Source organism: Drosophila bipectinata, chromosome 3L, assembly GCF_030179905.1.
Source record: "Drosophila bipectinata strain 14024-0381.07 chromosome 3L, DbipHiC1v2, whole genome shotgun sequence".
NCBI lineage: Eukaryota > Metazoa > Arthropoda > Insecta > Diptera > Drosophilidae > Drosophila > Drosophila bipectinata.
The window spans coordinates 2,860,677-2,887,498 of record NC_091738.1 but is presented as its reverse complement, the minus strand read 5'-3'; the positions used below and the strand labels follow the sequence as shown (position 1 = coordinate 2,887,498).

Here is a 26,822-nt window from a genome sequence, read left to right as displayed (position 1 = left end):
GAATCATTCAAGGTACTCCGCTTAAGAATCGGATGATTATTGGCAGAGATATGCCAATAACTGGGGGCCCATATAGTGGGTCCATGCATATTTGTGAATTTTGGTAGAGGACCCTCCAGAAAATTTGACAAAAAATCTAAAAAATATTATGTTGCTAGATTTTGATGCAGATTTGTGGAGAATCGATCTACGAATCATTAAAGGTACTCCGCTTAAGAATCGGATGATTATTGGCAGAAATATAGCCTTCCCTGCGGCCCATATAGTGGGTCCATGCATATTTGTGAATTTTGGTAGGGGACCCTCCAGAAAATTTGACGAAAAATCTCAAAAATATTACGTTGCTAGATTTTGATGCAGATTTGTGGAGAATTGATCTACGAATCGTTCAAAGTACTCCGCTTAAGAATCGGATAATTATTGGCAGAGGTATAGCCTTCCCTGCGGCCCATATAGTGGGTCCATGCATATTTGTGAATTTTTGTAAGGGACCCTCCAGAAAATTTGACAAAAAATCTAAAAAATATTATGTTGCTAGATTTTGATGCAGATTTGTGGAGAATCGATCTACGAATCATTAAAGGTACTCCGCTTAAGAATCGGATGATTATTGGCAGAGATATAGCCTTCGCTGGGGGCCCATATAGTGGGTCCATGCATATTTGTGAATTTTTGTAGGGGACCCTCCAGAAAATTTGACAAAAAATCTAAAAAATATTATGCTGCTAGATTTTGATGCAGATTTGTGGAGAATCGATCTACGAATCATTAAAGGTACTCCGCTTAAGAATCGGATGATTATTGGCAGAGATATGGCCTTCACTGGGGATTATTGGCAAAAATATAGCCTTTATTGGACAGTTCCGTCAGCCTTTGCTTGAGCCAATACATAAATTAGATTTAAAAAAAAAAAAAAATACCACTATATCAAGATCAGCTAAAAAACGTGTTTATTTACAATATTTAACTAGTATCCATGAACCAGCTGTTATTTGTTTAAATTTTGTTTGCTCATCCTATAGCCTTCCAACACTGTCCTTAAAAAGGTTGGCAGCACATCTCACAAACAGTCTGGCATCTCAGTTCTGCGCTACGAAAAAAAGGTTACGTTTTCCAGCACTGTCGTCCTGCAGTTGGACGTTTTCCGTAAAATAAACAAATAATAACAAATATACCCACAGAACAATGGTCAGTACAACAAAATATATATCTAAGCAATATTGCGCATATTAGAGGATAGGAAACAAGTTGAAATTGTTGATTAGCGCCTTTGTTTTTACCAGGGCCGCCTTTTTGTTCTGCAGCGACAGCTTGGTCACAAGTGTTGTTGTTGTATTTATGCAATTCCACACAGGCCAGGAATCATCTTAGGGCGAAACACTCATCCAGAAAATTTTATTTTGCAGAACAAATTGAAGTCCAGCCAACACCGCGACAAGGTGAAGAAATTCATATCGTTGACACAAACAGGCGAACAGACAGCAATTTTCTGCCTGCAACAAAACGATTGGAAGATGGATCTAGCCAGTGACAACTACTTCCAGAATCCAGACTACTATTATCGCGAGCTGGATCGTAAGCGAATCGAGCAGCTCTTCGGACGTTATCGTGATCCCAGCGATCCTCTTAAGATCAACTCACAAGGCGTGATCCGCTTCCTAGACGACCTGGAGCTGAAACCCGACTCCCAACTAGTGCTCATCATTGCGTGGAAGTTCCACGCCGAGGTGCAATGCGAGTTCTCGCGCGACGAGTTTATAAACGGAATGTGCGACCTGGGCATCGACAGCATCGATAAACTCAAGGCCAAGCTGCCGATCCTTGAACAGGAATTGAACGATGCCGGCAAGTTTAAGGACTTCTATCACTTCACTTTCAACTATGCTAAGGATCCAGGCCAGAAGGGGATCGATCTGGATATGGCCATTGCATACTGGTGCATTGTACTGAGCGGGCGCTTCAAGTTTCTGGACATCTGGTGCCAGTTTCTCGAGGAGAAGCACAAACGGGCCATTTCGAGGGACACCTGGAATCTACTGCTCGACTTTGCTACCAACATCGACGACCGGATGAGCAACTACGACTCTGAAGGCGCCTGGCCGGTGCTAATCGATGACTTTGTCGAGTGGTGCCAAGAGAACAACCATCTTAAGGACGACTCCTCCCAGGGATTCCAGCAGCAGTCCAGCTCCAGCACCCAAAACCAGAAGATATCTAGCGCCTACCAGACCTCGCACAGTACAAACATGAACTATGGCTAACGAATTGTTATTTGTGTTGTATTCTCATTAATGATAGATTTGCTTTTATTCTGATTATTCTAAATAACGGAGAAACTAAGCAACGCCGGTAAATTTACAATTTCTCTATAAAAGCGTAATAAATAAATTTAGTAAATGTAAATGGTATATCTTTTTAATAGAAATCTTATAATGGGAATCCCCAGGATTAAAATAACAATAATACATTTTGTTTTAAATAAGTTAAGCATTAGTTTAACACGTTTTTAAATAAAATATAAAAATTAAAACACTACTTTTACTTGTTGGGTCGGTTATATGGTCACACTGTGATCGAAATTAGAAAGTTATTGATATTCTTACATTATTTGACTTTTATTTTGCAAAATAAAAATGTATAGCTTTAATAAAAGTAAAGTATTACAACTTAAAAGCTAAGGTAGTTTAAATGAATTATTAAAAACACACCAAAAGCTAAAAAAGAAAATCAGTTTTTAAAAATCCCGCCCATTGAAAACACAGACGAAGAGCTGCCAGACTTTTTTCGCCAAAAGCTATTGGGTGATACCCCCGAACGACACATCTCTAGTGGTAAGACCGTGCTGTTGATTGATATTGTTACAACGATTTTTCTTCGCTGTTAAAATTATTTAATAATCTCGATTAAAAAGCGTGCGAGGCACGCGTGTGTGTGTCTATAGCACAGCACCCATCCTGCGTATAAAATGTAAAGTGCCAAATCCAATGTCACGGGCGAATTAGTTGCCAAATACGAAACTGAACCCCCGTAATCGGTGTAAGTGTGTGCGTGTGTGGGCGAAGGAGCCCCACCGTACACAGACACTCATGAAAACCCCCCCCCAAACTGTGGTTGCTGTTGTTGTTGTGGTCTTTTCTTGGTCTCGGTCTCGGGCCATAATTAATTTCGGCTCCTAAATCCTTTGCCCTTGGTTGCGTTCTATTCTGTGCAATCATAATCAAATCCGAGCAAATAGCTGACGCGTTTGCGAATCCAATTATCATCCGAATAACTCGCGCGTCTCTCGAAATTTAAACAAATACCACCCAGATCCAGACGCATGTGTCTGCGTGTGTTTGCACCCATATTAGTGTGTAAATAAATGCCACTAAACATACAAAAAAAAAAAATAAATAAAAAAAAATAAACGAAAACAAACGCTAGCTGATAACCGCAGAAGTCGGACTACGACAACGTCGAGACCTCGGTATAGCACCATTTACGACCAGCAGCGCACACACGGTGCTCTCGTGCCGTGTCACCTATGTGGCTACATATACCCTATACAACTAGAGCAATAGCTGCGCCCGCCCCCACCTCCACTCGCGGACAGTCCCCGATCCCCACCTGCAGATAATCTGGCAGCGCAGGGAGATTACTGGTCCACGGGACAGAGGGTAAACAAAGGGATCCAAAACATGACACTGAAGTCTTATTTAAAACTGGATTTAGTTGGTGGAAATATCTCTATAATTTAATTATTCATTTTAGTTTTAAAAAAAGTCTATTTTATAGAGTTTTTTATAAATATTTTATGTAAGCTTCACCATACTTCCGTGTATGAATACATATACACATATTTTCGTACTTACTCATCCCTTTATTTCAAAATAATATCCATTTTTGTTTTCTTTATATTCAGAAAAGTATCATATACTTGTTGTGAGTGTTTTTATAAAAGTTTTGGGATTTAGTTCAGGGGCTTATCTACGCAAAGAGCTCTTCAAACTTGGCATACCCTTACTTTTATGGCAGACAGCATCTTGGATGTTTATCTGAAAAATATATAGAAGAATATAGCCTAGAATCTGTTTAATTATTCCTTCAATCTTTTATCTTAATAGCTTTATTACAACTTTAAGTTAAGCTCCTTTACTCTCCTTACTTTGTTTTAAAAATATATATAATTAAAATGTATATTATAATGTTTTTAAGACAAAGAACCTGAATCTTTCTTGAAATATATCCAAACCCTCTTAAAAGAAAGATATATCCCCACACCCTGCCCTTTTTTTTTGTGAAAACCCTGCCCCGAAACCGAGTGGGCGGACAGACACTTCCAATACACAAAACTTTCTGTGTATTACATATTAATTTATTTCCATTTTTAACCGACTTATTTATTTTTTTCGTCGCTCGTCGGCGACTCGTGCAAAGTGACAACTCAACGAGATTAATTAGCCCTGGGGCTTGTATGAGAAAGCAATTGCCAGTGTCCGGGGATCGGGGACTGGACGGAAACTGGACTGAACCGAACTGGGAAACGCTTCGCGCCCACCGTATGCTAATTAATTTCTCTTATTGCAGCCGCCGCAGCCACCGCCATGCCCAACAGTCGCCGCCACAACAGCCGGGAGAACAACAACATGCGAGCCCGTTAACGTCCGAGAGAAGCAAGAAGCCAGATCATGAGTCGTCAGGAGGCAGCTGGAGCCCGTCCAGCTGTGGCCACCGTCGCATCTGTCGCAGCACCAACATCATCCTCGTCCTCATCGTCGCATTCGTCATCCAACTCGGCGAACGCCGTTCTGACCAGCAAGATATCCACCTCCACGCCACAGAAGGGCGACGAGCAGAAGGAGCAGGAGTTCATCAACCGGAGTGTCGCCAGCGAGATCGATGCCAGCGATGCTATGGCCATGTCCATCTCGGGATCCGTATCGGCGGACAGCAGCAGCTGCACCACTGGCGCCGCCATGAGCGGCAGTCCGGTGGCGAAGCGGCACCTGAGCACGGCCAATATATCGAGGATTCGCCCCCAGTCGAGCTACTCGGCTCGAGTGCTTATTTTCGACGACTCCGACCAGGAGGCGGCTGCCGCAGCAGCTGCTTTGGCCGCCGCCTCGTCCTGCAACAGCAGCGTCAAGTCCTGCAGCGGTCTGGAGCTGCTGCCCACGTCGCCGGCCAAGCTGTCCATCGGCAACGACAGCGCCAACGGCTCCTCGATGATGCGAAACCTGAATCTGACGAAGAGCTCCTCCGGCGGCCTGTCCGGAAGTTCTAGTTCGCTGCACTCTCGTGGCTACACAGCTCTGCTCCGAAAGATCTCCTACCAGCAGCACACCAACTCGCTGCGTGGAGTTAGCAGCGGTAAGCCACTGGAGCAACGCATGATTCCAGTTTACAGAATATCTTATCGTTTAAAGCTAGCCAATTAGCGCCCTTGTCCCAAGTTTCACTGGGAGAGTTCCTCCTTTCCAACATAATCTGGTTTAAATTAGTTAGTTGCTATTATTTAATACTAATCTTTGTTAATCATGTTGCAGAGGCCTCCAACCTGCTGCGCATGCGGCACTCCTCGCTGGGAAAGTCGGCTCCCTGCCTCACCGGCAACTATTTCCGCCACGAACTGGCCGCGCCACCGTCTATTCAGGCTCCCGGCCAGGGGGCTGCTCCCTCGCCCGGCCACAACATATCGCGGTCGGGCAGCTGTGCTGGAATCGGTCTGGCCAAGCACCATCATCACCACCATCTGCACGGCGTTGTGATGCGAGGATCGGCCGGAGGAGGTGCCGGCTCTGGTGGCGGCTCCACCTCGAGCGGCGTGGCTCACCATCGCCTCAGTCTGGTGACGAATGCGGCTGCTTTCGCGGCGGCCGGCGGATCTCGAGCTCACTCGCCCTACTCGGCCAGTCCCGTGGACAGTCCGCGGCTGAATTCCCCAATGCCATTTGCATTTGCTCCGATAAAACGGATCGCCTCCTGCCGCGGCGTTGTAGACGGGCGCCGCTGGTCAGTGGCCTCACTACCCTCCTCCGGATACGGCACCACTCCGGGAAGCTCCAATTTATCCGTGAGTTTCCGGACCAAGCACCAAAGGCTACATCTTTGCTAATGTACTCCATTACAGTCTCAGTGCTCCAGCCAGGAGGGCCTCAACCAGTTGTCGCACAACATTCCGCCCGGAGTCCAGGAGGCGGATGCCGCCGCCGTGGCCGCGGGTGCCTGCTGTGCCGAGCACCTCAAGCAGCATTGTCCCAAGCACTGTGCTCTGCTGCTCGCGGTGGTCCAGCAGAAGCAGCCGGCTCCTCAGATGCAGCAGCAGCCACCGAAGCCGTCGCAGCTGCAGCCCCAAAAGCTGGTGCCGACTTCCTGTGTCAATTGCTGCGCTGAGCTGAGCCTGGCCTGCGGTGGTCAGCAGATGGGAGGCGGCACCCCTGCCCCTGGCTCCACTTCGAATGCAGGCGCCGGTCGGATGTCGCCCTACTTTCGTCCACGCTCCCGATCGCTGTCCAGTCCATCGCGATCGCCCATCGTGGACAACGAAATCGCGGTGATGAACACGCTGTACAAGGAGCGCTTTCCGAAAGCCACCCAGCAAATGGAGGAGCGCCTGAAGCACTTCATCAACGAGAACAAGAGTGCTGCCTGCAACAGCTTCCGGGACTCGCAGCCCATCGTGCGGTAAGGCCACTGGAATCTCCCTAATAATAGTAACCTTTAATATTATCTTCCTCCAGCTTTGTTCACCACCAAGTACTGGAGATGGCTAGGGACTGCCTGCACAAGTCGGAAGCCAAGCTGATTACCTCGCAATACTTCTACGAGCTGAGCGAGAATCTGGAACGTCTGCTGGTGGAGACCAAGGAGAAGTCCCCGGAGGCCGCGGCTGAACTAAACGGCGTCATCAAGAAGCTGCTGCTGATCATCTCGCGGCCGGCCCGACTGCTGGAGTGTCTGGAATTCGATCCCCAGGAGTTCTACGAACTGCTAGAGGCTGCTGAAGGTCATGCCAAGGCCATGCCGGTGATCAAGGCAGACATTCCGCAGTACATCATTCACAAGCTGGGCTTGAATCGAGATCCCATCGCCGAACTGCAGCAGGAGTTGCGGGAGACCCAGCAGATGTGCTCGGAGCAGGTCACCGTGGATGCGGATCCGTTGCAGCCGGGCGGGAGCTTGCTTCTCAACTCGCCCCTGACCAGTGCAGCCAAGCAGTTGAGCAATCTGGCCTTGGATTCCATTGCCCTGGACTCGGGCAGCGGTCAGGCGACTCCGCAACAGCCTCCCCAAACGCCAGTGGCCACTAGTGACACGGCCCCTTCGTTTGCTCTAGCTGTCAGCCAGTTAAGCGAGGAGAAGCCTCAAGTGGGCGGTGGCTCAACCGGATCCACTGTAACCCCTGGTCCAGTGGCAGTAGCTGGTGGCTTGGCCGGTTCGGGAGCCGGAGCCGGCCAACAACCCCTTCCCCACGAAAACGACTTTGACATCGTCAAGCTGATCTCAAACGGTGCCTACGGAGCCGTCTACCTGGTGAAGCACAAGACCACCCGTCAGCGCTTCGCCATGAAGAAAATCAACAAGAACAATCTCATCCTGCGCAACCAGGTGGAGCAAGTGTTCGCCGAGCGGGACATTCTTTCGTTCGCCGACAACCCGTTCGTGGTCAGCATGTACTGCTCCTTCGAGACCAAGAAGCACTTGTGCCTGGTGATGGAGTACGTCGAGGGCGGGGACTGCGGCACGCTTCTGAAGAACATCGGCCCGCTGCCGGCCGACATGGCGCGCTTCTATTTCGCCGAAACAGTATTAGCCGTGGAGTATCTGCACAGCTACGGCATCGTGCACCGGGACTTGAAGCCGGACAACCTGCTGATCACGGCCCTGGGCCACATCAAGCTCACAGACTTTGGCCTGTCCAAGATGGGTCTGATGTCCCTGGCCACCAACTTGTACGAGGGCTACATCGACTCGGAGACCCGACAGTTTTCCGACAAACAGGTAGGACCATTGCAGGTATTCTGAAGTCCCTTCTCCTAAGTGGTTTCTCCCCCAGGTGTATGGCACTCCCGAGTACATAGCCCCCGAGGTAATCCTGCGACAGGGCTATGGCAAGCCGGTCGACTGGTGGTCCATGGGCATCATCCTCTACGAGTTCCTCATCGGCTGCGTGCCGTTCTTTGGGGAGACGACGGAGGAGCTGTTCGCGCACACCGTCAACGACGACATCGAGTGGCCGGACAGCGAGGACTGGCCAGTGCAGGCGGAAGCCAAGGACATCATCACTCAGTTGCTGCAGCAGAATCCGCGCGACCGATTGGGCACCCAAACGGGCGCACTGGAGATGAAGGAGCACGAGTACTTCCACGGCATGGACTGGAACTCGTTGCTGCGCCAGAAGGCGGAATTTGTTCCCCAGTTGTCCCACGAGGACGACACCAGCTACTTTGATAGTGAGTGTTGGCCCCTTTTGGAAACTGAATCATGTAATATATCTTAACATCCCTAACAGCTCGCATGGATCGCTACAACCATGATCTTGGGGGTGAGGACACGGACGACACGGATGACACACCCGTTTTCGGAAGCTTCAACTCGTACACGCCGCAGTATAGGAAACAGCATTACAGCTGGTCGCGGCATGCCACGCTCTCGGCTACCGATGGAGCCAAGCCCCTGGGGCCTCCCACTCTGACGTCGCTGCCATCGCGTGCCCAGGAGACTCCCATGCCAACAGCAGGCGCCGCGGCGACTGGAGCCCTGCCCAAGCTGAAAACTGGAATGGGAAGCGGCAGTGGCAGTGGTTCGGGATCCGGTTCGGGTTCGGGTGGAGCTTCAGCCGAGGGAGTGGTCAACAAGTTCTTGAATACCCCGCAGCTGCGTAAACTGGATGTGAGTATCGATGCGGCACTCAGATATTGAAGATCTTAAAATGTAACCCTTGATTTCCAGTTGTCCTCCAGCTGCTTGAAGGTGCCGTCCACTCCGGACGCCGACTACCTGCCCGAGCTGCTCCACAACGTCACCATTGGCAACGATGCGGAGCTGCGCATGCTGAAGCACTACCTCCAGCAACCGACTCCGTCGGCCACTCAGCGCCTGCAACAACGGCACAGCATGCCGCCGAATACCACCACGATCATCAGCACGCCAGCCACTCCGCCGCCCGCTCAGACCCAGGCGACAACGACCCAGGCCACTCCGCCCACTGCTACGGTTGGCAGCTTCTCGCGCAGCACGCCCGAGAGCTCGCAGACGGACAGCGACGACTTCTCGCCGCAAATCAACCGCAAGCGCAAGGGAGTCTGCGCCCGGGACATCCTGCCGCGCTTCTCCATCTCCATAGAGGATGAGACCATCTCGGCCGGAAGCTCCTCCACGGAGAACATGAACTTGCCCCGCGAGCAGTCGCCGCTGGCTCTCCAGCACCAGCCCAAGTCCATGGACGGCAGCAGCAGTGGCAGCAGCCTGAAGCACCACCGCTCCAGGTCGATCGTCAAGTCGGCCTCTGCTCTGGGACTCTCCCTGATGACGTCGCTGGACAACAGCCAGTTGGCCGCACAACTGTGCGGAATCCAGTCTCCGGGCGGTGGCGGCAACGGCTCGAGCACGGCAAGCTCCAGGGACACCTCTCCGTGCCGGGAACTCTCTCCCTTGGTGACCAATCTCAAGCCACCGATCATCATCCGCCGGGGACCGCGTGGGTTCGGGTTCACTGTCCACACCATAAGGGTGTATTATGGAGACACCGATTTCTATACAATGCACCACCTGGTGATGGCCGTGGACGAGGGCAGTCCGGCCTTCGAAGCGGGACTGAGGCCAGCAGATCTCATCACCCACGTCAACGGAGAAGCTGTGCAGGGGCTGTTCCACACGCAGGTGCTACAGCTGCTACTGAGTGGTGGAGAACATGTCACCCTGCGGGCCACTCCGCTGGAGCACACCAGCATTCAGAGCGGTGGCCGCAAGCGCGATCTCATGCAGAGCAAGCTGGCCAAGAAGGGCCTGAACCGCCAGAAGAAGCAGACGAAGCGGGAGCACGACAAGAAGCGGAAGACCTCACTCTTCCGTCGGATCAGTAGCAAGCGCGCCAATGCGGAGATGCAGCAGGTGAGTTCCCTGGACTCTGGAGTCCCATCCAGTATTGACCTCCAGTACTTTCAGTACTCCGCCGGCACAAGTTCACCCACCACGCCATCGGCCCGAAACCTTTCGCCGCTGGACTCCTCATACCACAGCAGCTGCTGCCAGTCGGCTGCCAACTCCTCCTCCCAATCCACCTCGCCCTCCTCCTCTTCGCCCAACACACCCACCGGCTCCAGTGCCTCCAACAACGGGGGCAACGGCGCCTCGGCACCGGTTCCGCCATCGGCCCTCAGTGTGCAGTTGCCCCTGGCTCCGTCAACGGCGCAGGTGGTACTCTTGCCCCACGTGGGAGCTGCCGTCGGAAGCAGTCCCACTTCTGTAGGAAACGTACCAGGTAACTAGTATTCCCAGGTGTATAAGGACCTCCCCTAACATACTCTCTTGTAGTGTCTCCCACTGGGGTCGTTCCGCAACTCTATCAGCGTCCATCCACTCTACATGGTCTCAAGCACAAGCTGCACGCAGCTACCGCAGTGATAGCCGGTGGCGGAAATGCCAACAATCCCGCCGGAGGACTGAAGACTCTGCACACCACGAGCAACAACTCGCTGCCAAATCGTCGTAAGTCCGTGGGCCATATTCCGCTGTCCCCGTTGGCGCGAACGCCCTCACCGTCGCCCTTGCCCTCGTCGCCCACGAGGTCGCCATCGCCGTTGGCCTTTCCGCTAGTGGGCCACCAGCCGGGAGCCTCCAACACCACTCAGTCCTATAGTCCGGGAAGCACGCTGCCCACTCTGCAGGCGACGGTGAACCCGAACAACAAAAAGGGAGGATTCGCCAGGACCAAGTCAGCGGAGCCCAGTTCCCCTCTGCTGCGACGTGCATTGTCTCCGGATCGACTGCATCCACGGAGTGCCGAGACGAAGATTTCCCCCCTCTGCTGCTCTCCGCCGATTAAGCAGCCGACTCACCAACGAGTGGTCACCACAACCTGGCGCCCAACTCCGGGAGGCAATGGAGCAGGTGCTGGAGCACCCCCAGTGGTTACTGGAACAAGTGCTGCTGTCGGAGCCCAACCTCCCCAGATGGCGTCGGCCGCCCCTGAAGAATCTCTAAGACAACCAGGGGCGGCTGCAGTTCCCCCTCCTTCCGCCGGAGCTGAGCAAAGTAGCGTTGCTGTGGTGACCTTGGCCAACTGCGAGCCCCTGCCGCGCATTGCGGAGGAGAAGGACTCGCCCACCAGCACCCAGGACAGCAGCAGTGTGTCCGAGGGGTTCATGCCCGCCATCGAGGAGTACGCAGAGGGGGAGTCCTCGTCCTCGCCCACCCAGACCCTCGAGAAACCGGTGAAGGTCAAGGCCAGTGAGCAACCGGAAATGGAGCCGGCTGGCAAGGCCAAGAAGGTCGAGCTGGGTGAGTGGCAGGAGCCATTGAATACTAGAACCAGGAGTAATTGTTTCCATTCCACGCTTGCAGGTAAAACCACAGCTGGAACCGCACCCAAGGCCAAGCTCCAGAGCAGTGGCTGTAAAACTTCGATGACAACGACAAAGCCGGCCAGTCCCAGCGTGACCATAACCACTGGACCACGCAAGGACCCTACGGCTACCACAGCGCAGCCCGCAGCTGCTGCCATGGGGAGCTCTGGGGCCAAACAGAGAAAGTAGCGCCAGGGAGCCCGGGGTGGCTACGGATGTTTGTGTTTCAAGTTTCGCGTTTGAATGATGAACCTATTGGATGGACAGTGTGGGTGTGGAAGCGGATGTGATGATGGTGGCAAGTTTCGCGTTTGAATGATGACCCTATTGGATGGATAGTGTGGGTGATGATGGTGGCAACCCAGGTGATGGCCTCTGATGATGGTGGCAACCCAGGCCGCAGGAATTCAATATATTTATAGAGGGGGAATGCGTTTTAAAGTTATTTCGAAAGTAAGCTTGTGTTTTTTGCGCAAAACCTACAATTTAGCAATGAAAATAATTAGAAAATTCTGAAACCTAGTAGCTTGTAGCATGTCGTAACTAATAGTAACCAACAAAAACATAAAAAAAAAAACATATATCGCTTAAAAGTCTTAATGTAAATTGGTAGGCACGATATTCCAGTTAATGCAAATCCAAGAGGCACCACCACGCAATTATCTCTTCTGTACATAAATGTGTAACATTGCTAGAATTAATCAATTTTTCAAAGTCTACGGAGTCGGAGTCGGAGTCAGGACAGTAGCAGAGTCATGAGTCATCCCAGGATGTGGGATGCGGAGTGTGCCCCCCCATAATGGATCTTTATAACAATTTTTGCGAATCTATACACTATGCCGAATTCAATATAAAGTCTATATATTAAATAAATGTTATATGTGTGTGTATTAAACATGATTTCTTTATTATTATTAGTTTAAGATTTAAATCTATTAATTTTTTACATTTATTTCCTTCCTCTTCCCTTGCCGGGCTTCCCCTTCCCCTTGCCACCGCCGGCCTTGTTGCGCTTGTTTTTCGCATCCAGCGACCGTTTGTCCTTCTTCTCGCGGGGATCCACCACGCGGTAGCGACCCTTGACACCGGCCGGACGACGGGCACGCCGCGACGCCGACTGCTTCTTGGCGACCACGTAGGTGATCTCTTTCCGCTTCTCCTGGGCCTTCTTGTAGACCTTCTTGAGCTGCTTGGCCTTCTCGTGGCTGGTGGCGTCGGCGTTCTCCATGATCTTCTCGGCCATCTTCTTGGCCTTGGCCATGCGCTTGGTGGCGCGGCGCTTCTTGCGCGCCTTGGCCTCCATCACCTTCTTGATGGGCCGGGCGTTGAGCTCCAACTTCTTGCGCTCGTACTCATCGGCCAGCTCCTTGGGCACCGGGTTGGTTTTGGTCATGTGCTCGGCCTCGTCCTGCACGAACCAGGTGGGAAGGTTTTCGTCGTTGAAGGCGTATCGGTTCCAGGACGCGTCGATCAGGTCCCGGCGTGTCTTCTTGCCGCGAATCAGCAGCGACCCCAAAGCCAGCTCGTTCTCCGTGAGGCGCACCTTCTTCGCCTTTCCCTCCGCCGAATCCCCCCCGTTGGTCGCGTCCTCCTCCTCGGAGTCGGAGGACTCGGAGCTGCTCTCCTTGTCGACGGCATGGCGGGCTCGTCGCTTGGCCTTCTTTCCCTGAACCCTCTCCTGGTCCGCACCGTTGGTGAGCGTGCTCTCGCCCAATATCTGGATGCCCTTCGAGTTCAGATCCTTCGTCAGGTTGTCCAGATCGAAGTTGGCTTCCTCGTCGTCCGACTTGATGTTCTGGAGGTTGTCCTTCTCGTACCACAGCTGGACGCGCTGGTTCCGCTTGGTGTTCTTGTCGCGAAAATCGCTGGACTTGATCAGAGGATTGTCTGTGCGTTGCTTCTTTTTGCCCTTCTTGGCGCCCCCATCCTCGTCGTCGCTCAGGTCCAGGCCACGTTTTCCCAGATTCTCGTCGTCCTCATCGCTGTCGCTGGCTTCATCCTCCTCGTCGTCGTCGTTCTCATAGTTGGCATCGTCGTCCAGCCGCTTGTCGTCCTTGTCGTACCGCTTGTACTTGTCCAGCTTGGGCTGCTCCACAGGATCATCATTCAGGGCGAAGTCGGGCTCCACATCTAGCATATTCGTGAGCTCCTCATCTGTACGGATGCCCTTGAGGTCAAAGATCTCGTGCTCGGCCTCCTCGACCGGGCCATCGTCCCCCTTGATCAGCATGTTGAGGTTCATCTTTTCGTGCAACTTTGACTTAATCTTGAGGGTTTTCTTCTTCTTCCGCTTCAGCTCCTTCAGTTCCTCATCCTTGAGCTCAGTAATCTGCTGCTGCAGCTCGGCATCCTCCATGTCTTCAACTCCGGCTTGAGTCAGCGGCTTCACCGCCTCCTCCTCGATGGGGGTCTTGTCCAGCTTCTTCTCCTGGAAGCCCAAGCTCTCCCTGACTGTCTTCCACCACTGTATGAGGCCCTTGATGTCCTTGCGGCCCAGAACCTTTATATCCTTGCAGCACTCCAAGATCTCCTTTGTGGTCTTCTTGTGACTGGCAATGCGTTCGTCGTCGATGACCACAGATCCCACTTCTTGGAGGGCAGCCAAGGCATTCTCTGCCTTCATGAACTCCAGTGCGGACAGTTCATTACGCAGGGCAACCTCCTTTTCAGTGTAGCCCTCGGCTTTGATGCGCTTCTGCTTATCCGGATGCAACAGGCTGTTCTTCGCCTTGGGTTCCAGGTCGAGCTCCTCGAACACGTACTTGGGGTCCAGCAGGCGGTGATCGATGTGGTTGGGTGCCAAGTAGCCCTGGCAGACGACGAATATCTCGGCAGACTCCTTACGGGAAGCACTCGGCTTGGTGGCATGGACCTTCTTGAACAGCTGCTTCAGGACCCAGAGCAGCGCGTTGTAGTCCTTGGAACGGAACACCTTGGTCACAAACCAGCCGCCGCTGCGCAGGAACTGGGTGGCCAACTTGAGCGAGTTGAGGGTCAGGCATATCTGTTGGTAGGCGTCGTAGAGCCAGTTGCGTCCCACATTGGGTGCTCCGTCGTGCAGCACCACGTCGGCCTTCCATGACTGTAGCTCCTTCGTCAGCGACTGACGACACTTCTCAGTGGTAATGTCCTCCACCAGGCCGATGCATCCTGCGATGGGTCTGATCGGGAACAGATCTACGCCTATCACAATGCTGGAAACAGGCATGTTCTGTTTGGCCACCTGCATCCAACCGCCGGGAGCGGCACACAGATCGAGGCATACTTGCGACTGTTGGAGGAAACCGAATTTACGGTTCAGCTGGATCAACTTGAAGGCGGCACGCGACCGGAATCCAGTCTCCTTGGCTAGCTGGTAGAACTTGTCCTTTCTTGTTTTTCCAACTTTTGATTTCTTTCCCATTTTGCTATCAAACTCAAATCAAGAAACGAAAAAGAATTCAACTTCTTGCACGTGTTCCGTGCTAGAGTGACCAGATCTGGATTTTGCCATCATATGTTGTAAACAATGTTGCTAAATTAGGTCATTTCTTAAAAACACCTTCTATATCTAATTAAATTATTAAAAATAGGCATAACCATGACAGAATGTTTTCAAGAACATTTATTGAACAATAAAAGATTATAAGTTATATTATAGTGACCCCACCCCAACCCCCTTATGTTACGCCCATGTCGAAAGGTCATGGCCTTATTTGTTTACCAACACTGGTAGTTTTTGCCAGCTGTGCAATTGCGTTTTTGGCCCAATTACTTCATTTTAATTTACTTATTAAATGCAAATATGCTGCCCAAACTGAAGATTTCCGCCTTCCTCCTCAAGGTAAGAGTCCAATACCTCGCTTGGAATGTAATCAGTGATCTGGACTCTCATATTTCAGCGCCTGGAGCGAACGAAGCAACAATGCAGCGGTTGTTTATATGGTGTCTTTTACGGCGACGGCACCTTGCTGCTCTTGAGTTTCAACCTGGAGTCCAGTCTCGGGCAGTTGAACTACGAGCACATCCAGCACAGATTCCCCGCCGAGCTGGACCTCTGCGGCTTGGTGAAGTTTGGAGACTGCACGGACGGCGAGGCACACCTTAATGAGGTCATCAAATCGGTGGACATCACCGACAATCCCATTCTGCTACAGTGCCAGCTTGGCACGTTGGTCGGGCTACGGGCCTCGTTTTTCGTCCATGGGAAACTAGAGGAGGCGCAGTACGAAGTGATGGAAGCGGAGCAACTTTACAACGACTTCTGCTTCACGCGGCTGAAGTGTGGCTACTTCCTCCAGACAGCCGCCACACCCGAGGCTGTGGCTCGGGAAATGCACGTTCTGCGAAAAAGGGTGGCCGATGGCAGTCTCGTGTTCAATGTGCCCCAAACTAAAATATTCATCAACAGCTGCGGGCCGTTGGATGCCAGATTCACCAGCGAATCCCAGATACAAGACCTTATCAATGCCATTCCACCTCCTGAGCAGGAAAGAGATGCCTCAGGAGGAGACAAGAAGAAGAAAGCTAGTCAGAAAGAGCCCGTAAAGCACCTGGCCCCGTCTGGTTGCGACTACGAGGTGATTCCCATTGACGTTATGCGCTGCCGAAGTCGAGACGCCGTCACCAGGGACTCTCCGCCACACCCGGCGCTGAGTATCGCTGTGATCAGTGACGAGCAGATCAAGGTGGAGGTCCCCCTGGAAATCGAGGCCATGGCCATCCTCTGCCGGAAGACCAAGCTTCTGCGGCTGTACGACGTTCTCATCGAGAGCATCTGCCGGGCCCTGAGATTATTTGAGTTGAGCCTGGTGGAGCATCTCACAGAAGCCGAGACTGGCAAGCTATTGGTTCCCCGGAGCTACCATTTCTATCCTCAGGAATTCGGGCATTTCGTGAGCTGTGCCTACCTGGAGGGACTGGGAGATGACGATCCCAACATGCAGGAGCGGCGCAAGCGAATTCATCGGCAGTTCGGGCTGCCTGTCAGCCGTCCTTACTTCCGTCGAACCAACCAGATCCACTTCGACATCGAAACAGAGGACGCTCCGTGGACGCCACTGCTTAACACCCACATCGGAGTCCGTCCCAGCGGTGTGACTGATGGCAAGGAGTACTTAGTAAACGGAAACTACCACTACTATCACTACCTTCAGCAGCAGGTGCAGGACAAGGGATGGGGCTGCGCCTACCGATCGCTGCAGACGATCTGCTCCTGGTTTCTCCTGCAGGGATACACGAGTGCTTCCATACCCACGCACTTGGAAATACAGGAATATCTACACAAAATCAACGACAAGCCGGCTTCCTTTGTGGGCTCATCCCAGTGGATTGGCTCGACGGAGATAAGCATGTGCCTGCAGGGATTCCTAAACGTGGACTCGAAAATATTGCATGTCTCCACGGGAGCAGAGCTGGCGACCGTTGCCTCAGAGCTGGCCATGCACTTCCAGACACAGGGAACGCCGGTCATGATTGGCGGAGGTGTGCTGGCCCACACGATCATCGGAGTGGACTACTGCGTGCAATCGGGTCAGGTGAAGTTCCTGATACTCGACCCCCACTACACAGGCGCTGATGATCTGGCCACCATCCAAATCAAAGGGTGGTGCGGCTGGAAGGGAATGGACTTCTGGGCCAAGGGCAGCTACTACAACTTGTGTATGCCCCAGCGCCCAATTCTATACTAAGGGGTGTCCATTTGCATTTAGTTAGGATGGGGTGGGTCGATCTTCCCTAGGAGTTAGGACACAAGTTCTAATAGTTTTAAAGTCATGCATGAGATAGATCCCAGCATCCGGGAAGATAATATGAATTTATTTTAGACATTTATTCTTGGCTTACACTGTGATCTTTATCCCCATTTCGATGTACCCGTTTCCATCTTCCTTTCTTCTCAAAACTATAGAGATCGACTTGCCCTAGGATCCCAGTTGAGGTCAAGCTATAACGTGGTTTCGTGTATATTTAATTCCGTAATTGGTAATTGTAATGTTCTCCTTGTTACATGTCGATGATATATCTCCTCCATACCTTATGCAATATATTAAAATATTAGCTTGGAAACAATATGAATGTGACTCGTGCAATCCCATTCGAAACTACGGCTAGCCTCCGCCCTTGGAGTACTTCTTCCAATACCTCTTCACGTCGTCGTGGCCGTTCTTCTGGACCACCATTGTGCGTGTGCGCTCATTCTGCCACACAAGTACTTGGATGGACTGAGCATAATCCCTGAGTGTGACAAAGTCGTTCTGCGACAGGAACTGATTGTATACCACGCCCTCCGTATAAGTGAACCGGTTGCGCTCCATTTCCCACAGCTTGATCTGATCGACCACGGTTGGGGGCAGGCAGGATTTGGACTGGATGGCAGATTCTACGAGGCGCATATTGGGATGCGCATATTGCTCCAGATACGAGACGATTTGTTCGGCTGTTATTCCTCCGCGCAACGCCTGACGCACTGAGTCCCGGGTAAGGACGCCCACAACGAGATTGGGAAAGCGGTAGAGCAGCTCTGTGAACAGGCCCAAAACGGCCACCTGGAGGGGGGAGTCTGTGTAAGCGTACACCCGGTAGTTCGTCTCCACGACGATATAGCCGCTCTCCTGAGCACCCTCCTCATCTGTCGTCAGAGTCGCTGTTATAGCCGCTTCCTTGCTGGTCACATTGAGAGCCAAGCGTGTGGGGTAGAAGCGCCCCTCCTTACGCTTCCGCTGGTAGACCAGACCGAACTCTCTCAGGTGCTGTAGAAAGTCTAGCATTTGTTTGTTCATGCCCTCAGAGCTATAGTCCCTTCCTAGCGTGGAGAAGCTGAGCTGGAACAGCATGGAGAGACACTCTGGCAGGGGCATCCCCCGCTCCTCGCACGTATCCAGATAGTGAAGCATGAAGTGCCACACTTGTGCCCTCGTGTCCAGCAGCAGGAACTGGAAACCTTGGCGAGTTATAGTGATTCCGTCCCGATCATCCCGCTTCATAAGATTCGCATGCAACAAGATCCGCACGGCATCTGGACTGATTGCCTCGGTTTCTGCCCCATTTCGGCTTCCAGTTCCCACCATATAATGGAGAACACATCTCCATCGGGACATGGCATAGGTATCCAAAAATACTATATCTCTGGGTTTGGAGTCCTTCTCCAGGGTGTTGGTCATGGGCCACGGTTTTCCTCCACCCAACAGGACCTGGCGAACGCTTTTCTTAAATGTGGGAGATAGTTCCCAGGCAGACAGTCCTCCTGGAATGGCAGTCACGCGCCACACATTCAGAGCTGTCAAGCAACTCGTGGCGTCCGTTTGTTCTCTAAGGATTAGGAAAGGTTATTACTACTTTCGTGGAGAAAACGAATAGGGATTCGTACTTTGCGCATATTTGAGCACCCCACGAGGTAACTACGGCTTGGGGAACTGGCTGGTCCACGAAAAGAATCCGTATAATAAACTGTCTGGCTATCTCGGGCAGCTCCCGGTACACGGCCAAGCAGATCGGCGGGTAGTTGTACAACTTTTCGAGCGTTTCTGGCGTGTGACGGGTTCGCAGATATTCCTGAAAGTCTTTGCACTCGAGGTTGGCCGGGCTCTGCGTCAGTGGCGAAATTCCACTGCTACTACTGCCTGCAGCAGCTGCATGCCGACCTGTTCTCGTATCGGCCATATCCCTCTCAAGCACGATCACGGAATGGATTGTAAACAATCATAGTGACAGTAAAAGCAGCGATAGGTGCCGGCTAGTGATGGCAAACAATGGTTGTCAGTGATGGGATAGCGGGATTTCTGTAAAATATCGAATGCCTATCGAAAAAAAGTAAAAATTAATAAATAAAATGGAACTTTAATTCGTAAAATTTGAATTTTTAATTGCAATCTACACAATAAAATGTCTTAATTTTTATTGTTGGAATATTTAAATAAGAGAAATTTTACGAATCTAACATGTAGACTATCGCTAGTCCAGTAGCCTCTCTCTAGCAAACACGAGAGCATCCCTTGCCCCGACAAACATTCAGCTGTTGGTCGCACACGTGCGCTTTAGAAATATTTACATTCGAGTTTTTTATTCAAGTTTTTAGCTAAAATGAGTGACGATGAAGAGACCTACGACTCGAGGGCCCATCAAAAGCTGCTGCAGGCTATCGGCAGTCTGGGCAGTGGGCAGCACATCCAGAAATCCACACGCGATGAGAGGCAGTCCCGCCAGGATGAGTTCCAGTTGGTCAAGAGCGTGCCTGTAACGCAAGCGGAACATGGACCACGATCGGTGGGCTTGAACGACTTAGTGCAAATCCTGCGCACCTCTTCGAAGCACAGCCAGACGGGGAAAAAGCTCAAAAACGTCCAGAGCACTCGGAAGGTGCTGCAGAAGCCTCTCGAGAAACCTCAAGCGGATCGCATCAAACGAACAATTGGATACGAGGGAGTGACCAAGAAACTGGGTCGCTGGGATGCTGTGGTGGCACAGCAACGCTCGGCGGAGACGCAGGTAAGGAAACTGGATAGTAGCTCCTACTGGAAATAATAACATTTTTGTGCTTAGATCTTCCCGCTTCCCTCGGAGACTATCTACGTAAACACAAAAGCTAATGTGCGCAGATTGCCCACAAGTATAAAGTCAAACCTGGCAATCGAGCTGCAGAATACCGATCTGAAGCTGCGGGAGCTACGTAAAGCACAAATTGGCGACACTACCGATGAGAAGGCTCTGGCAGAGCAGGAGAGCCAATTGCTCGCCAAAAAGCTCACCAAGGACGAACTCTTTGCCCGCCGCAAGGAACTGGCATACCTCAAAATGCGAGAGTCTCAGAAATCGGCCAAGGCACGGATGCAGAATAAGATCAAATCGAAGAAGTACCACAAGCTGCAGAAGCGCCAAAAGCTCATTGAGCAGATGAAGGAGTTCGAGCTGTTGCAGAAAACTAATCCCGAGGCGGCGCTGGAGAAACTGAATGCCTTGGAGAAGAGTAGAGTGCAAGAGCGTGCTAGCTTGCGGCACAAGAACACCGGCACCTGGGCCAAGAACCTCCAAGTACGCGCCAAGTACGACAAGGAGGTTCGCAAGGATCTGGCGGAGCAACTGGCCGTTAGCAGGGAGCTCACTCAGAAGAAGGAGGAATCCGACAGCGAAGAGGAAACCACAACCGCAGCAGCTGAGATCGAGGATGAGGATTACGATCCTTTCAATCCCTGGACCAAAGGGAAGACTTCACAAAACGGGGACAAGGCTAACGACGATAATGAGGATCCAAACTGGCGGAAATATTGGACGGAACGCAATGAGAACGAGAAACTGTTGGAACAGCATCGCAAGGACATGGACGAAGGTGAAGAAGAGTCCCAGGAATCTGAAGGGGATGATGAAAAAGAAGTCGTGCTTCCTGCAAAATCTACAAAGACCAAGAAAACTACCAAGAAGGCCAAAGTTCTGAAAAATGGATGGCAGGTGGAAAAGGTCAAACCGGAAAAGAAAAAAAAAGAAAAGGTCAGCGCCCAATCGAAATCCATTGAAGATATTTTTGACGAACAGAACGATGTCTTGAGGGCTAAGCTGAGCAGGAAGCTGGAGAAACTTAAGAACCAGGTGAATAAACTCGAAAAAGCTCCCGTCAAAGGGAAGAAGTCGAAGAAGAAGAAGGATGCCCTTAAAAACCTGGACGACCTGACGTTCAAAAACAAAAAGCAAGTGGTGGAGATTGATGAGCCTTTGAACTACGAAGCCCAAGAGGAGACACCCAAGAACGTACCCGAGGCTGAAGAATCGGAAGCTCCCAAATCCACAGACACCCCAGCTGTCGATACAATAGACCCCAACAAAGTCGCCACCATAGTGTGGACTCAAAAGAAAACAAAATCCAATGGCATTAATGACGTTCTGATAGACGACGAGGGTGCGGATTACGATGAGGATGATGCGGCAGCTGATCGCCAGCTAACAATTAGCCAGGCATTCGAGGACGACGACATTGTAGCCGATTTTAATAGAGACAAGTCCAAGGACTCTGAACTGAAGAACACGGAAATCCAGTTAGCCCTTCCAGGATGGGGTTCCTGGGCTGGAGCCGGCATATCGAAGGAAGTGATGGAACGCCGAAACAAGCGACTTTTGCTGAAACTGGCAGCCCCCGAAAAGCGTCGAGATGAGAACAAGGATAATCTCTATCTTAACGAAAATGGTAGCAAACAGGCGCGTGAGCACATGGTCTCCAGCGTCCCCTTTCCCTTCCGCTCCCTGGCCGATTACGAGGCCAGTATTCGGGCCCCGATCGGACGGACTTTTGTGCCGGAGACCGCTTTCCGGATGCTGACGCGACCGGCGATTATTACTCGCAAGGGCCAGGTCATTAATCCCATGGAGGAGAGCGAGCTAGTTAAGCCGGACAGACGTTTGCGCCATGTCGTGGACAGGAGAATAAAGCGGCTGCCGAAAGTACCTTCCAAATATAAAAAAGCTTAGAAATAAAATATAACTACGATCTGAGAATATACTGTTGTAAATGGATAAAATTAAGTACAATACCTTGATTATTTATTTTTTCTTATGAAATTGGGAGATTTTAGAGGAGGAGGACTTCCAACTTCAAGGATTATCTTCCGGTGTTTTAAAAACGAAACACATATTACGCCCAAAATGAATAAATCGATATCGACCTATCGATAGTTTTAATATTGCCCACCACTAACAGCACATTTTGCAATTTTCGTTGAATTATTGTTATTTCCACGACCCAGTCCAGGCCAGAAATGTATGAACTGAAGACGTTGCTGCCGCAATTTGAGATCAAGCTGCCCACCTGCATGTATGCGCTAAAGAATGTGAGTCTGGCGGCGGACGCCCTGGATTCATCGGCAGGCCCATCCACATCATCATGCGTAAGTTGATGGCCGGGGCCATAAATTGGTCAGGATCAAGTTTATGGATGGCTAACCATCGTATTTAACAACGCTGATCCATCCATTCCATTCCCGCATTTTGCCAGAGGGGTCAGCAAAGATCGGAGAACAGAAGGAGCAGAGGCAGCAACGCAAACGTAAATAACCCAGCCGCCACATGTGCACTTGATTTGGACTCTTTAGGTCGACAGATACAACAACTGCTAAAGGTTAAGACCACCTCCAACCACTACAGCTACTAAAAATTCGAAAATCTATTTATAAACCAACGACTAACCAAAAAAAAAAAAAACAAAACAAAACAAGAAAGATATAAATATGTATCCAAGATCCGTTTTGTGTTGCTTGCTCTGTTCTTGATGTCGCTGGCTGCAGGAAAACCACAATTTATTTGTGTTTTAATTTCAGGATGACACTGCGACGGTGACCGCCCGGCAGGAAAAGGTCCTGAAGCAGTTGGAGGACCTTAAAGTGCAGCTGGGACAGATCCGAGCCGGTCTCGGGGTGTGCGGCAAGACCTTCCAACACACAACGGCCTTCCAGAATGGTGGCTTAAAGGAGGTACCTTGTTTTTGTAAAATGATTTCACAAATTGTTTAACTTTGTGCCTATTTTATCCGTCAGATTCCTCTTCAGGACGTTGTCATCAATGGACACCCCAATTTTATACCATATGCCCTGCTGGCTCTCAAGAATGCCTGGCGGGATCTGTACACGATCGATGTAAAGACCTTCACACACTCCACGATGGCGGATATTGGGCCCGCCGCTCGGGAATTTGAAGCCAATTTGGCCAAGGTTCCAGTGAACCCGGCACTGCCCAAAATCAACGTAACACTCATCTGGAAGAACTGTAGGTACACGAGGGGATCTACCGAAAACTCTTTTGACACCCCGTTTGTCTTCTTCCAGGCGAGCACACCGAGATGATCAGTTCGCCGACCATGTACGTGCCCATCTATGGAGAAGTGAACATCATCAGGTACCTGGGTCGTGTCGGACCCGCCGAATACCGGTACGAGGGCTCTCCGCTGTGCAATGAGATCGACCTCGTCCTGGACATTTGCTACCAACTGCTCCGCTGCAACACCCACAAGACGCAAGTGGCTATGGTGCGATTGCTGGACAAGCGGCTGCAGAAGCAACAGTATTTCGGTGGCTCTCAGATGTCGGTGGCCGATATCGGAGTCTACAGCTCGCTGATACGCATGCCCACTATCACAGACAAGGACCTTACGCCGGCGCTGGTGGCCTGGAGGAAACGAGCCAAGCTTGTAGTTCAAATTTAAGTCGAAAAGTCGAACAAATAAAGAGAATATTAACGAACATGCTTTCGAGATAATTTAAATTAGTATTTAAAGGCCATTGATGTTTTTTTATAATTTTATTTGGCTTATTTATCTTTGTTGCAATTAGTTACTGTTTATACAATGCGATTCCTCATTTCTATATTGCATTTGCTGTTTGTTTTAAACTTACTCTGTCAATTTTGCACTTAAAAATGGCTTAATCGCTAGGTTCATATTTGCTTTTATACTTGAAATCCGTTGATTGTTCATAATGGGCATGAGTGGTTGTCCTGTAGTTGGCCCCGAAACTCGACGGCCTAAGTTATGACAATTGTTCTTTGTTCTCGCACATAAAAATGTATGTAGGTATGCATGTCACTTCATATACGTATATTTTTTTTAAATAATATTTTATACCTAATACATATGTGTGTATATCTTTTATATTGATAATCAGTTTCTGGTTGAGTTCCATACGCGAATTGTTTCATCCGGTATACCGATCGGGTGTCTCGGCTGTGTGGGATTAGCTGCACAAAAAGGAATCGGAGTTGTCCCTGAACTCTAATAATTGCATGCCATCGGCTGGAAATTGAGTGAGCCCGCTGATACCGTCATCAGCTTATAGGAATAATCTAATTAAGTGGACAAGAATCGTGGATCATGGTACAGGATCCATAGCATAAACTAGGCAAATAATGGTTTTCCCACTTGATTGGTTTAGTTTTGAAACGTTTATAATTAGCATTAATCATAATAATAATGTTGAAGAAATTAAAAGGCGGTGGCTCGCCGCCTAGGGCAGGAGTGGGAGGAAGAAGAAACTTGGCGACTGGCGGGGCTCGCGTGGATACATTATGTGGTCTCGCCCTTGCCACTGTCATCGGCGGACTCGGCATCGTCCGCTCCGGCAGCAGCCGCATCGTGGCCCAGTCCATTGTTGTTGCACTTGCTGTCACCGTTATTTTTGCTTATCGACGCAGTGGCACTGTCATCCTCGTCCTCCTCCTCGTCATCATCGTCCTCGAAGTCGTCGTCGTCTGTCGGCAGATCGTCCTCGGTCTCCAGGTCGAAGTCATCATCGTAAAAGTTGGCAGATTCTGTTGTGGGCTTGCGAGTGGGCTTGAGACAATAGTCTTCCAGGGTCGTCGGGACCACAATACCCTCGCGCTTGGCCTCTGCGTTGGCGGCCAAGGCCTGTTTGCGAATGATGTTGGGATACTCATTATCCTTACCCTGTAAGTAGTGGATCCTTATCAAAGAGCTAGGAGTTTCTAGGGCTAATGTCTGTATGGGCATTTACTTTCGAAAAACTTTAAAAATATTCATAATAATGGAAGGAAAACGAACTAAGCCCTTTCTACCAGACATTCACCCAAATCTTTGGATCATGACCAACCTGTGAGTCCCGCCATCTGCGATACATCACCGATGCATCCACATTGGCCGGCGAAAATGTGTTGGGTTCGTTGAGTAGCGAGATCACCGACAGCAGGATGGTGCGCACGTTCTGTGTGGGATTCCAGCGCTCGCAGGGCAGCTCACCACTCTGGGGGTCATCGACCGGCGGATGAAGAATAGATATGCACAGGTCGCCGTTCTCGTAGACGTTCGGATGCCAGACCTTTGTCAGGAAACGGATGGATGGCGGTGAGTACGGGTAGTCGTGCGGGAACTTCATATGTGCCTTGAAGTAGCCACCCTGATAGAGAGTATCCGGCGGCCCAAAGATGGCCACCTCCCACTCAAATAGGTTATCGTCATTGATCAGCTTGACGCGGAATCCCTCCACCGGCTCCTCCTGCAGTGACTTGTATTCCATGCCCAGGGCCCGGACAGCCGAGCTGCTGGGGGTGGTCATTGGGGCGGCAGAGGATGCGGAAGCAACGATGGATCCTGATCCCAGTCCCGATCCAGAGCCAGCCATCATCGTCGAGGACGCATGCTGCGATGTGGAGGCGGCGGTGGTCATCTGTTCGCCCGGTTGCAGTGTTCGCCGGTTTCTGTCGGTAAAATACATTTGGTAACGAAACATATCAATATTTTGCGATATTTAGCCACTGTGTGCGTGAAATGTATATGTATGCGTTTGTGTGCAGGGTCAATATCTTGCTTGCTGCTGCTGCTGCTACTGGTGACTTCAAGGTGAGCACGTCATACAAAAACCACAAAGCGATGACTGTTTCCCTGTCGCACTTGCTGGGAAAACAGCAAATTTTGTCCTAATAATTTGTCAAGTTCGACAGGAACTTGTATATTGGTCGTTTTGGAAGGAAAACTGTAATGCCCTTGTCATTCCTCTTGTCAAGGCAGACAAAAGGAAACTCAGTTCTAGCAGGCAAAATGTGTATAGAAGGGACTCTCAGCACTGTTTTTGAGTGGCAGGAACCTGGTACTGTGATACGTACTTGCGTAGCCAATAGTTTTTTCAATTTTTATGCGCTTTAAATGCCTTTTGTTATTGTTGTTTGACTTGCGACAATTTCACTTTACAAAACAAAATCCAGGGTGGCACTCTATGGACCAGGGCTGGCGCAACTATGAAGGTGGCCTTTGCGCAAGTCGTTTTTGTCAGGGAGGGACTAATGGAGAGTTAAGTCGTGATTGCGATTGTTTGGATTTAATTATAAATTAAACGGAACGTGTTTAAGGTATAAATTTAAAGTAAAATTACTTGTATAAAAGATTGGCTTAAAATATTTTCCCACTTTTTTACCACCCTACAATATGCGTTCTATTCGATAGTTTAGTTTTTGTGGTGGGATGTTTATTAGTGCCACACTGCTATTTAATTGGATTAACAAAACTAACTTTAAAATATAAAATAAGACTAACTTTAAATCAAGATTATAATTTAATCATGGTGATCTTTTCATTAAGTCATACTGAAGTATAGCAATCAATTTAAAATTCCCGCCAAATCAAACAAATATTGATAGTATCTTGAGTCTATTGCAAGATACTTTCAAAAAATAGAAATAACTTGATAGTTTTTAGTATTAGGTAGTAATAGTACTTAGTTATAATAGTAACATTAGATATAATTAACCGGGTATGAACCGGTACAAATAAAATCGAACTAGTTCCAGTTCGATAACATCATACAAGAAATAGTATTT

At 50.1% G+C, this 26,822-nt stretch overlaps 8 protein-coding genes across 13 annotated transcripts; 5 read left to right on the top strand and 3 right to left on the bottom strand.

Annotated features, from left to right (window-relative positions):
* Positions 1-1,032: 1,032 nt before the first annotated feature.
* On the top strand, positions 1,033-2,403 carry SCCRO (defective in cullin neddylation 1 domain containing SCCRO). Its single transcript, XM_017244681.3, has 2 exons — positions 1,033-1,188; positions 1,407-2,403. Exons 1-2 carry the CDS (start codon positions 1,186-1,188, stop codon positions 2,259-2,261), a joined length of 858 nt encoding a protein of 285 aa, XP_017100170.1. The 5' UTR covers positions 1,033-1,185; the 3' UTR covers positions 2,262-2,403.
* A 428-nt stretch (positions 2,404-2,831) lies between these two features.
* On the top strand, positions 2,832-12,168 carry dop (microtubule-associated serine/threonine (MAST) protein kinase dop). Of its 2 annotated transcripts, XM_017244896.3 has the most exons (11): positions 2,832-2,967; positions 4,567-5,349; positions 5,526-6,052; positions 6,110-6,663; positions 6,720-7,980; positions 8,036-8,432; positions 8,492-8,871; positions 8,932-10,092; positions 10,147-10,462; positions 10,516-11,481; positions 11,545-12,168. In XM_017244896.3, exons 2-11 carry the CDS (start codon positions 4,668-4,670, stop codon positions 11,733-11,735), a joined length of 6,435 nt encoding a protein of 2,144 aa, XP_017100385.3. In that variant the 5' UTR covers positions 2,832-2,967; positions 4,567-4,667; the 3' UTR covers positions 11,736-12,168. The 2 variants fall into 2 exon arrangements, with proteins under 2 accessions (XP_017100385.3, XP_070135384.1); XM_070279283.1 differs by lacking the exon at positions 2,832-2,967 and having other exon boundaries at positions 4,302-5,349.
* A 260-nt stretch (positions 12,169-12,428) lies between these two features.
* On the bottom strand, positions 12,429-15,028 carry LOC108127694 (pre-rRNA 2'-O-ribose RNA methyltransferase FTSJ3). The gene has a single exon (XM_017244897.3). The coding sequence runs from the start codon at positions 14,947-14,949 to the stop codon at positions 12,496-12,498; it is 2,454 nt and encodes an 817-aa protein (XP_017100386.2). The 5' UTR covers positions 14,950-15,028; the 3' UTR covers positions 12,429-12,495.
* A 198-nt stretch (positions 15,029-15,226) lies between these two features.
* Ufsp2 (UFM1 specific peptidase 2) lies at positions 15,227-17,596 on the top strand. The gene is made up of 2 exons (XM_017244927.3): positions 15,227-15,369; positions 15,428-17,596. The coding sequence occupies exons 1-2, from the start codon at positions 15,331-15,333 to the stop codon at positions 17,213-17,215; spliced, it is 1,827 nt and encodes a 608-aa protein (XP_017100416.2). The 5' UTR covers positions 15,227-15,330; the 3' UTR covers positions 17,216-17,596.
* Positions 15,734-19,281, bottom strand: mrn (general transcription factor IIH subunit 4 marionette). The gene is made up of 2 exons (XM_017244928.3): positions 18,892-19,281; positions 15,734-18,833 (listed from the first exon to the last, which is right to left on the bottom strand). Exons 1-2 carry the CDS (start codon positions 19,182-19,184, stop codon positions 17,633-17,635), a joined length of 1,494 nt encoding a protein of 497 aa, XP_017100417.1. The 5' UTR covers positions 19,185-19,281; the 3' UTR covers positions 15,734-17,632.
* A 221-nt stretch (positions 19,282-19,502) lies between these two features.
* LOC108127709 (U3 small nucleolar RNA-associated protein 14 homolog A) lies at positions 19,503-22,010 on the top strand. Its single transcript, XM_017244926.3, has 2 exons — positions 19,503-20,009; positions 20,064-22,010. Exons 1-2 carry the CDS (start codon positions 19,605-19,607, stop codon positions 21,975-21,977), a joined length of 2,319 nt encoding a protein of 772 aa, XP_017100415.2. The 5' UTR covers positions 19,503-19,604; the 3' UTR covers positions 21,978-22,010.
* A 164-nt stretch (positions 22,011-22,174) lies between these two features.
* On the top strand, positions 22,175-24,101 carry AIMP2 (aaRS-interacting multifunctional protein 2). 2 transcript variants are annotated; one of them, XM_017244934.3, is made up of 5 exons: positions 22,175-22,393; positions 22,501-22,623; positions 22,823-22,975; positions 23,039-23,267; positions 23,327-24,101. In XM_017244934.3, exons 1-5 carry the CDS (start codon positions 22,265-22,267, stop codon positions 23,701-23,703), a joined length of 1,011 nt encoding a protein of 336 aa, XP_017100423.2. In that variant the 5' UTR covers positions 22,175-22,264; the 3' UTR covers positions 23,704-24,101. The 2 variants fall into 2 exon arrangements, with proteins under 2 accessions (XP_017100423.2, XP_017100424.2); XM_017244935.3 differs by lacking the exon at positions 22,501-22,623 and having other exon boundaries at positions 22,177-22,393.
* A 298-nt stretch (positions 24,102-24,399) lies between these two features.
* LOC108127712 (ubiquitin-conjugating enzyme E2 R2) lies at positions 24,400-26,268 on the bottom strand. 4 transcript variants are annotated; one of them, XM_017244932.3, is made up of 3 exons: positions 26,112-26,268; positions 25,103-25,706; positions 24,400-24,939 (listed from the first exon to the last, which is right to left on the bottom strand). In XM_017244932.3, exons 2-3 carry the CDS (start codon positions 25,673-25,675, stop codon positions 24,559-24,561), a joined length of 954 nt encoding a protein of 317 aa, XP_017100421.2. In that variant the 5' UTR covers positions 25,676-25,706; positions 26,112-26,268; the 3' UTR covers positions 24,400-24,558. The 4 variants fall into 4 exon arrangements, with proteins under 4 accessions (XP_017100421.2, XP_017100422.2, XP_017100419.2 ...); XM_017244933.3 differs by lacking the exon at positions 26,112-26,268 and adding an exon at positions 25,817-26,055; XM_017244930.3 differs by lacking the exon at positions 26,112-26,268 and having other exon boundaries at positions 25,103-26,055.
* Between the last annotated feature and the right edge of the window lie 554 nt (positions 26,269-26,822).

What these genes read in the sequence shown, in the direction of transcription:
- dop (XM_017244896.3), top strand. Translation starts at nt 4,668, where the DNA reads ATGAGTCGTCAGGAGGCAGCTGGAGCCCGTCCAGCTGTGGCCACCGTC. An exon ending in GCTGCGTGGAGTTAGCAGCG is followed by an intron (nt 5,350 to 5,525) that starts GTAAGCCACTGG and finishes ATCATGTTGCAG; the next exon opens with AGGCCTCCAACCTGCTGCGC. An exon ending in GGCCAAGAAGGTCGAGCTGG is followed by an intron (nt 11,482 to 11,544) that starts GTGAGTGGCAGG and finishes CCACGCTTGCAG; the next exon opens with GTAAAACCACAGCTGGAACC.
- LOC108127694 (XM_017244897.3), bottom strand. Translation starts at nt 14,949, where the DNA reads ATGGGAAAGAAATCAAAAGTTGGAAAAACAAGAAAGGACAAGTTCTAC.
- Ufsp2 (XM_017244927.3), top strand. Translation starts at nt 15,331, where the DNA reads ATGCTGCCCAAACTGAAGATTTCCGCCTTCCTCCTCAAG. An exon ending in TTTCCGCCTTCCTCCTCAAG is followed by an intron (nt 15,370 to 15,427) that starts GTAAGAGTCCAA and finishes CTCATATTTCAG; the next exon opens with CGCCTGGAGCGAACGAAGCA.
- mrn (XM_017244928.3), bottom strand. Translation starts at nt 19,184, where the DNA reads ATGGCCGATACGAGAACAGGTCGGCATGCAGCTGCTGCAGGCAGTAGT. An exon ending in GGTGCTCAAATATGCGCAAA is followed by an intron (nt 18,834 to 18,891) that starts GTACGAATCCCT and finishes CCTAATCCTTAG; the next exon opens with AGAACAAACGGACGCCACGA.
- LOC108127709 (XM_017244926.3), top strand. Translation starts at nt 19,605, where the DNA reads ATGAGTGACGATGAAGAGACCTACGACTCGAGGGCCCATCAAAAGCTG. An exon ending in AACGCTCGGCGGAGACGCAG is followed by an intron (nt 20,010 to 20,063) that starts GTAAGGAAACTG and finishes TTTTGTGCTTAG; the next exon opens with ATCTTCCCGCTTCCCTCGGA.
- AIMP2 (XM_017244934.3), top strand. Translation starts at nt 22,265, where the DNA reads ATGTATGAACTGAAGACGTTGCTGCCGCAATTTGAGATCAAGCTGCCC. An exon ending in GCCCATCCACATCATCATGC is followed by an intron (nt 22,394 to 22,500) that starts GTAAGTTGATGG and finishes GCATTTTGCCAG; the next exon opens with AGGGGTCAGCAAAGATCGGA. An exon ending in AACACTCATCTGGAAGAACT is followed by an intron (nt 23,268 to 23,326) that starts GTAGGTACACGA and finishes GTCTTCTTCCAG; the next exon opens with GCGAGCACACCGAGATGATC.
- LOC108127712 (XM_017244930.3), bottom strand. Translation starts at nt 25,738, where the DNA reads ATGTTTCGTTACCAAATGTATTTTACCGACAGAAACCGGCGAACACTG. An exon ending in GCAGATGGCGGGACTCACAG is followed by an intron (nt 24,940 to 25,102) that starts GTTGGTCATGAT and finishes CACTACTTACAG; the next exon opens with GGTAAGGATAATGAGTATCC.